We start from the raw sequence: 9274 nt of genomic DNA on the forward strand, positions 1-9274 counted from the left end.
CCAAGAAATGGTTACAAGAGACATGACAGCACGTTTACGACATATCTCTGTGCTGCAGGTTCTCAGTTCTAGTTTACAAGGAAGTTGTTTGCACAATGTGAACAAAAATGATATTGAACATGCAAATAATTGCACTGACAATGTACAAAAAATATCTCACCAAATTGCTGGCAAGGAAAAAATGTTATGGTTTCCTTTTGTGAAGATGAAAGAAGTTTAATCATATAATCTCTTGCATAAATGAAATGTCCCCATCTTCTATGTACATGCATGCACACACAGGGTTTGAATGTTGTCCTTTTAAAAGTCTGATTTGTGTCCCATCAATCTGATATAGAGATTTACTAGTCTGGTCTATAGAAAAAGCAGAAGGGTCTTGTTGGGTAGTAAAGGCGTACAGTCTGTTGGAGGATGCACAAGGGAATGATCTCTTGGCTGCAGGGCTAATAGTGTTAGATTCTATCATATCATGTCTTGTTCAAGCAGATAGGGGGACAGAATTGGCACACTGCTTATGTACATTGCTCCTCGAGCTATTTCTTTGCTCAATAGGCTTCTGTTCTTTATCAGGGAGCCATTTCAAGAGGAACTGTGACTTTGTCTGGACAAATACAGTCCAGTTATGCTGGCTACTGATTTGTATCTGGTTCTTACTCAGTCCTTCATGTGCACAAATCATACAAAAATGCTCATAAAATATACAGACAGAAGAAAAGGGAAAGCCAATAAAAAGACAGGTGTATGCATGGTGCCAGCATGGTGTAACAGTTTGAGTGTTGGACTAAGACTCTGGAGAGCAGGGTTCAAATCCCAGCTCGGCCATGGAAACCCACCTGGTGGCCTTGGGCAAGTAATACTCTCTCAGCCTCAGAAGATGACAATGACAAACCCCCTCTGAAGAAACTTGCCAAGAAAACTTAATGATAAGTTTACCTAGGGTCACCATAAGTCAGAAACAACTTGAAGACACACAACAACAAAGATGACTATAGAGTAGAAGAAAAGTATCAGTTGTCCATTTTAATTTATTAACAAGGCAATCAAAAACCCAACAATCACCTGCCTTTAACCTGTTCCCAGATTATGAAGAAGAGGTCTTACAATGTTTTCTGAAAACAAAAAGACACCAACAAATCTTCTGTGAGATAAGAGTTCCAGGTAATGAGAAAGCCTTTCTGTATCCCTTTGCAGTCCAAACCAGGCAGCATTGTTAAGGGATTTTCTCAAGCATGCAATGAGACACACAGAAGCCAGACTTTGGCATGTAGAAGAAAGGCCTGCTTCACAAAAACAAATAGGTTATAGCAGCAACAGTATTTCTCCACATTAAATACTGCACTATGGGAAAGGAAAGAATTATGCATACCACCTCGAGCTCTTCGCAGGACAGGTGGGATATGAATGTAATAATACATTTTCAACATTATTTAAAAATTAACAGGGAGCCTCAGGCTTAAGGATGCAGCAAAGGCTAGTGAGAAATATACATAATATGCCTGGCTTGGAAAATGTGAACAGGTCTTTTGAGGAAATAGAAACTACTTCTTGCACTGCTATGACTTATAATTATTACATAGAAAGGAATGTTACGTTACAAAGTAAAAGCATGGTTTGGAGTCTGATGTGGGGGAGGGGGGAAAGGTAACAACTAAGGTAGGATTCACAAACTTTTTACATTAATGACCCCTTTTGCATCTACATGTGAATGTCATGCCCCCCCCACATAACATAGTATATGAATAAAAATACTTAGTGTAGTGTGCATATTTTCATTCACACATTCATGTATATTCATATTTTAACATTTTATGAGTAAATAACATTGTTCAAATTAGAACAGATTTAGTTAACTCAATATTTAACTGAATATACGTGTTAATTTTACATGTAAAAAAAAAATTTGAGAAGAGGAGGACAAGGGATCAGTGCCTCCAACTCTCACCTCTCTCTTGAGCAACTCTCACACACACGCGCGCAAGAGTCATGCTGCCCCACCATTTGAGACCACTGAACTAAGATACTGAAAGAGGTGATGCCTAGATTAACAAACTTTTTTTTGGGGGGGGGAATATAAATTCAAAGCTAAGAATTTTAACAGTACTTTCCCTAACATATGCACTAGACAATGGTACCTATCTCTTTTGTACTGGTTGCACATTTCCTTGGGCTTCATCATACATAGCTAAACCCTCTGGCTTGTTAATCTGTCAAATATAAAAGCAGTTAGATGAAACATGATTTATCAGAAGGCAGGAACAGAAAACAACATTAGAATGTGAAACTGAAGGCTTTCATGGCTGGCATCCATAGTTTTTTGTGCTGGCGAAATGTCAGGAAGAAAATCTTCTAGAACATGGCCACATAGCCCGAAAAGCCCACAAAAAAACATTACAATGTTGGGCACAAAAATATCAAGGCCACAGATTTCCAAGGATGGGAGTGAGCAAATCTGGGACACTGACATGACTACAATCTCAGCATAGCCACTAAATTGGTGGGTTTTAAGGTGGTCTTTCTTCTTTTCTTGTCAACTTTTACATGCTTAGGAATGCTTATCACAGTCTTCTCTTGGTTCATGCCACTGGTTGCCATTGGTAAAGAGGGGTGGCAATTTCCTTTCAGTTAGTTTTTAATAAGAATTTACCAAAGTTGGCAAGGCATTTGTGAAAGTGAAGTAGGCAAAATCACAGTTCCTCTTTGCCTACTTTTATTTATGCAAGGAATAGGGAACAATATGTGACATGATTGTTTAGGATTAAATGTTACTGTTTTGGGAAAACACATTCAACACAGGATGCCAGAGGCAAATTTGTGGTACACCTAAAAAAAGTGCCACACTGTGATTTAACTGGAAGATGTTGTCATACACTAGTTCTTGTATTTCAGAGATTCCTTATACTTAAAGGTAAAAGCATTTTTATCAGGTTAGCAAAATTTCCAAGCACTGGAAGAAGGGGTATTTTGGGGTGGAGGAAGGTCAAGCTCTAAATATGCCAAAACAAAGTCAGACTGAAGTAGCAATTTCCTCTATAAAGGTAGAAAGGCAAAGCTTTTGATATAATAAAGAATTTGATTTCATTAACACAATTTGTCAGTTTTCAGAGAGAAACAGAGCTGTTCAGAAAACAAGAAACACATTCTCTCCTCAAGCTGCCAGCTACTTAATGGATGAGCAAATGTGAAGAATGGAAATCTTAAACCTTTGCCACATGTTTTTTAAGCACTCAGGTTTTGGCTGAATGCATGATATACCTCTATTTTTAAGTGACACAAATCAAACACATTAAGAACATGTGTATTGGTTATATAGTTTGCATAATTTATTATACCTCTGATAATCTTAGCATAAACACATTATTAAACATTAAAAAAGAGAAAGGCTTCTGTAGAATTCAGGGTGCTGGCTGCTGAGTGGCATATTCTGCAATCACAGATACAACACATTTACTTTTGCTTGCTCCTAGCAAAGAAAGCTTAACTAGCAAAAAACGAGGGGAAGATAGGTTAATGACTGAAGCAGAAAGAGCCTGAATTATTGAGCCTTTTTAGGTGAGCCACAGGAAGAATTACAACTAAATGACAATTCCTGCTTTTCAGACCTCTCCTGCAATAACCTTTTCTCCATTTCAGCCACATGCCAATATTGCAGTAGTAGTAACAATCTGAAGCCAAATGTTCACTAAAGTGAAAGGTATTTTGGCTACTACATTTCCATGATTAAAAAACAAAATAAAACAAAAAAAAATACAAAAACAATCACACTTCACAGACATCTGTGATGAATGCAGTCCAGTGCACCAACCTGGAAGTGAGGATTGAGACATCTGTCTATTTTTACTCCTGTCATTTTCAAAATTTAACTTCTCATCTGTCTCATTTCTGCATCAGTTTGCAGTTTTTTTAAAAAAAAACCCTATATGGAGATGTGTGTATACATTTATGCTCATTTCACGTTCTATGTGTAGTTCTGTTTAATATATCCATTTCTGCAAGTAATTTCTCAAAATACAATGTATTTTATGTTATGTCTTCTAATATATGCACTTTGGTGCATACCTATGACAGAACTGCATAGTAAAAGTTAGAGAACATTAAAGTATAACTGCCTTTTTCATTTGCGCATTCCTTAAAGAAGTGCAAATTAGGTAGCTTTGCATTAAAATACTAGTTGAATAGACCTGGTTCTCCACCCCTGACTGGCAGTTGAGATTCACTGCACATGGAAGGAACTACAGGATCAGGTTGCACTGGGATGGAATATGCTGCATATGCAGCAAATATTGAAAGACAAGCTTATGGAATTCAATTGTCTGCCATTTGCAAGGCTACTGGACACCTCAACATGGTTAAAAACAAATGAAGAAAGCTGTAACACTTTGTGGAAGCTGGGAGCCAAATTAAATTGTGAAATATAAATAGACAATATTCACATATCTACTTTCTGTATAAACAATTTACAGAACAGAAGCCAGCAACCTTCATCAGAGTTTGATTATATTTTTACAACACAACTACCCCCTTTCAATTCACTTCAACATTAACTGAAAATTACAAAAGTTGCCTATTTATTTATTTGTTTAATTTATATCCTACATTTATCCTTCTGAAGGACCCAAGATGGTCTGTGTATAAGGCATTAGTATCTGGGTGGATTAAGCGAAAATCAATACATCCCTGTTCACCATTTTTCATTATGATTTTTGATTAAGAACACACAGAGCAAAGGAAAGTAACTTTTAAAAATATCCTATTTCATCTCTGGTTATTTAAATGAAGCATAATAACCACCAGCTAAAACCCATCCACTCCAGCCCACACTATCCACATTTGCTTAAGAAGACTGGTTTGTGGTGGCAACAAATAGTATAGTGCTGGGCTTTGGAGTCACCTCCAAGAAGTGTCTCTCTCCATTATGATCCGGCGAAGGTCCTGGAGGCTGTGCTGTGCAGCTTGTCCCCGTCTCTTGCAAAGTGCTGCTGCTGCCATCGTCATTTCCCAGAGAAGAACCTTCAGGCTGCTTGGAAAGCCTAATTGCAGTCTGCATTTGGTTTCCTAATTCCTCTATCAGTTTCCCAGGAACAGATGTAGATTGTAAAGAAGGCTTTGATTTTTCATTCCTAACATCTAACGTCAAAGCGTCTGCCTCTTGCCTTAATCCATTACAGTCAATAAGTGGGGCTGTCCTCTCGTCTTGGAGTGTGCTTTGTAAAGGATTTATTTTCCCATCTTTGCTGGCAGAGGACTCTTGTTCCTCTGAATCAGAGTCTCCTGTCTCATATGATGAAGTACTGCTTGAGTCTTCAGAGTCACTCGCCTCTCCTTTGGAGGGAGGCAGTGGCTGCTTACAAATGCCTGCGCCAGTGGCTTTTAACTCCTTTTCTTCCTCTTGTACAAGAAGAGCGGCTGCTTCCAGTTCATTGAGTTCTAAACCTAGTTTGGCCTTGGTCAGCTCTGTTTTCTGCATGTGTTCAGCAAGAGCTGCCAACTTCTTTGACCTTAAAAAAAGGAGGGGGGGGAGAACACACAAGATTCTTTAGCACAATGATTCACAAAGTTTTTACCCTTGTAACCCCCTTTATATTTACATCCAGATGTTGCACCCCCTACTTTATGTAATATATGCATTCAAATATTTTGTTTAGTGTGTGTATTTTTGTTCACACATTCATTTATATTCATATTTTAACTTCTTTTAAGAAAATAGCTCTCATTCTCCTCCCTCAGACATAAGCTCCAAGCACCCTCCTTCTCTTTCTCTTACCTTCCAGGACAGAGAAGGTTTGGGAAGTGGAGAATGAGAGGAAGGGGGCGTTCCCACTTGGCAGATAAAACGGATTATACTGGCGCGATTCTGATTCGGATTATGTTCCGGGAATAATTCAAATTTTTTCCATTGTTTCCATTACCAAAAGGGGCAAATTACCTCGATTTATTTAGACCCTGTTTTCATTCCCATTTATTTTAAATCGCTTTATTTTAAAGCTGATTAACTTGCCCCCTGTTCCTATTTGTGTCCATAAGCTGTCAATCAAGTGTGTAGGCTTCAGACATTACAAGTCTTGGGGTTTTTTTTGGGGGGGGGGCAGCCAATGAAAATCGGCTGCATCTGAGGCTCTTCTGTTGTGTCTCCCCAGACTAGAAGGAAGCTTGGCAAATCGGATCAAGGAGGAGAAGGCAGCGGGCTTCATTATTGGGGAGAGAATCTTTGGGGAAGAGAGAAGATAAGGCTCGATCCCCCCCTCAGATCCCTGGGCATCCAGGCTCTCCTTTCCCCAAAATCGCTTTGCCTCCCCCATTGCTCCCTGGGCTGTCTGGGGGCGATCAAGCAGGCATGTCCTGCAAAGCCCATCTGCTGCTCAGGCAGAGGCAAAAAAAGAAAAAATAATAGTTTAAAATGGTGTTCAATGGCTCTTCTCACACATCGGTCTATGAATGAGGAGAGGGGAGGTTGCAATCCACCGGGGGAAAGTCTATGCGAATTGAAGAAAATGGTGCTGGCGATGCAGAAAGAGACCAAAGAGGGTGACACCCCCAGGCCAGCCCCTTGAGCGCTGCTCCTCCCATCTCCAGGTTCCCGCATCAGACACCCTTGTCGTTCCCATTCGGATACAGCGAATTGTACCCCGCTTTCAAAAATAACCCGCTTTATAACCTTCTATTTTTTTAAACCGGTTTATAGGCGTATAATTTGAATTATATGATATAATTTGATTCTGAATCGAATCGCAGTGGAAACGATTCTGGAGCATTGAAGAACTAATTCGGGCATCAGTGGGAACAACACCTCTTAATTCACTTCATGATCCGCTTTATAGGCAAGTGGGAACACCCTCTAAGAGAGGAGGGATTAGTGTCTCCAAGTCTTGCATCCCCCCTTGAGCAATTCTTGTGCCCCCTGGGGATTCCTCCTCATCATTTGACATCCACTGCTTTAGCATATTCTATTTGAATGCCATGAATGCAGAAATAATGGAACCAACTGATTTCAGTCATGACAAAGATATAATTAAGCAATGATGAGAACTCCCAGTATTGGAACTACCCAAATTTCCTAAATAGGCATGAAGTGTGTATTCCAGTTACCCTGCCTGTTTTTAAATTAGTTACTAACCATTTGTTGCTGCTGCTGTTGTTTTATGTGCTTTCAAATCAACTCTGACTTATAGCAATCCTATTATAGGATGTTCTTGGCAAGATTTGTTCAGAAGGGATTTGTGATGCCTTCCCTCCTAGGTTGAGAGTGTGTGACTTGCCCAAGGTCATCCAGTGGGCTTTCATGTCTGAGCAGGAATTAAAACCTGGGTCTCCCAGAATCTATGGCACTTTACAGACTGCCCAAAAGGGCAGTCTGAAAAGCACCCTCATTTGCTGCGCAGAGGTGCCTCAGCGGCCAAACTGCGCAACTCCTGTGAGCAGCAAAAAGAAGCCGCAAAAAGCGGCTTCTTTTTGCGGTGCAGTAATGACACTGCAAGGCACCAATGGCGCACTTGCTGCGTCATTACCGCGCCACAACATGTGGATGCTAAGCGTCCGCTACATCAAGATCGTGGCACCCATGTAGAATGGGCGCCGTCATTTTGTATGCGCTTGGCGCGTACTAGGATTAGGGACGTCCGGAAAGGACGCCTCTTCCTAACCCTAGTACGTGCCGAGCATGTACTAGGGTGCCCATGCGGAACGGGCCCAAGCTTGATATTTAAATCACTACACTACACTGGCTCTCTTACTAACCTAAAGTACTGTACTGAATCTTAAATCTGGCTAAGAGAAAAAAGACACTTAAAGTACATATAAGGTTAGAGCCAGTGTGGCATTGTGGTTTGAGTGTTGGACTATGACTCTGGAGGCCAGAGTTCAATTGCCAGCTTGGCCATGGAAGCCTACTGGGTGACCTTGGGCAAGTCACATGCTCTCAGCCTCAGGGGAATTCAATGGTAAACTTCCTGTGCACAAATTGTCAAGAGGGCCCCATTATAAGGTTCACCTTAGGATTGCCATTTTTTTTAAATTAATGTCTAGTATTCATTCTATGATATCGATCAAGTGAAACAAATAATCAGAGAGGCATTAGCCTTCTTAGAGGAATGATGCCAACCTAGCCTCTCTTAATCATTATCTGTGACAGGAGAGGCTAACAACATGCAATTCCATGGCAGATTTTCTAGAAATAAGTCACTATAAGCTAGACAAAAGTACGTTTTCTAAATGGTTGTTCTTAAGCAGGGAAAGATTTTTCAAGAGGGATGCTTCAAATGTGATTACTCCCACCAAGATGTCAGCACCATTCTGAAAAGACTGAAGGGTTGTCTGCACAGCCAAAAGGTCAGTGTCCCCCCACCCCCATTTCAAATTGTCCAGTTCAGATGACATGTGCCAAAACCCCAAGGGCATGACTGATCCTGATCCTACCAAAACCAGATGTAGATCTGATGGATCTGGCCCAATCCTGGGATAAACAGCCATTACCCTGGGATAATATGACCTCTAGTTTGCTGCAGGTTTTCAGGAAAACCCACAGCAAATCCTGACTGTTCAGATACCTCCCTGAACTCCTTACCTTGCCACACTGTGGCTCTTCTTCAGAAGCCCCCTATCACTGTTTCTGCTGAGGAAACAGGGTGCTTGGCCACATGGGTGCAGTCAGGGGCCCTATTTCTGTGTCAGATATGGCAACCGAGGTTTCGGAGTAAGAGCGATGGTGCAGCCATGTAAGGAGTATGCACCAGTAGTGGGCCCTGGGTCAGTGCAGGGATGGGTGTGTAAACAACCACTTGTCCCTGTGCCAACCTGGGGACTGACCTGGGGTGAGCACCAGGGATAGGATAGCATGGGCTCAGCCTGTATATTGTGCCCTATCTGTGCAGCCCCTAATAATCTATCTTTAAATACATGAAGGACTGCATAGAATCATAGAGTTGGAAGAGACCCAAGGGCCAATCCCCTGCCATTCAGGAACTCACAATAAAAGCACCCCTGACAGATGGCCATCCAGTTTCTGTTTAAAAACCTCCAAAGAATGAGCCTCCACCACTCTCCAAGAGTGTGTTCCACTGTTAAACAGTTCTCACGTCTGCATGTTGCTTCTAATGTTTAAGTGGAATCTCTTTTCCAGTGGGTAGCATTCATTGTTCCAGGTCCTATTCTCTGGAGCAGCAGAAAACAAGCTTGCTCCATCCTCAATAAGACACCCCTTCAAATACATAAACTTAAAATACTATTATATCTCCTCGTAGGGCATTGTTTCCAGACCCTTTACCATAATAATAATAAATTT

General features: G+C 41.0%; 1 protein-coding gene across 5 annotated transcripts in view; it reads right to left on the reverse strand.

Moving 5' to 3' along the window:
* Positions 1–994: 994 nt before the first annotated feature.
* SHQ1 (SHQ1, H/ACA ribonucleoprotein assembly factor) overlaps positions 995–9274 on the reverse strand; it is a 104015-nt gene continuing 95735 nt past the window's right edge. For all 5 annotated transcript variants that reach the window (XM_042451698.1, XM_042451700.1, XM_042451699.1 and 2 more), the window contains one exon: positions 995–5495. In XM_042451698.1, the coding sequence (XP_042307632.1) occupies positions 4832–5495 (664 nt within the window). In that variant the 3' untranslated portion in view covers positions 995–4831. The remainder of the gene's footprint in view (positions 5496–9274) is intronic.

This window comes from Sceloporus undulatus, chromosome 2 (genome assembly GCF_019175285.1).
Source record: "Sceloporus undulatus isolate JIND9_A2432 ecotype Alabama chromosome 2, SceUnd_v1.1, whole genome shotgun sequence".
Lineage (NCBI taxonomy): Eukaryota > Metazoa > Chordata > Lepidosauria > Squamata > Phrynosomatidae > Sceloporus > Sceloporus undulatus.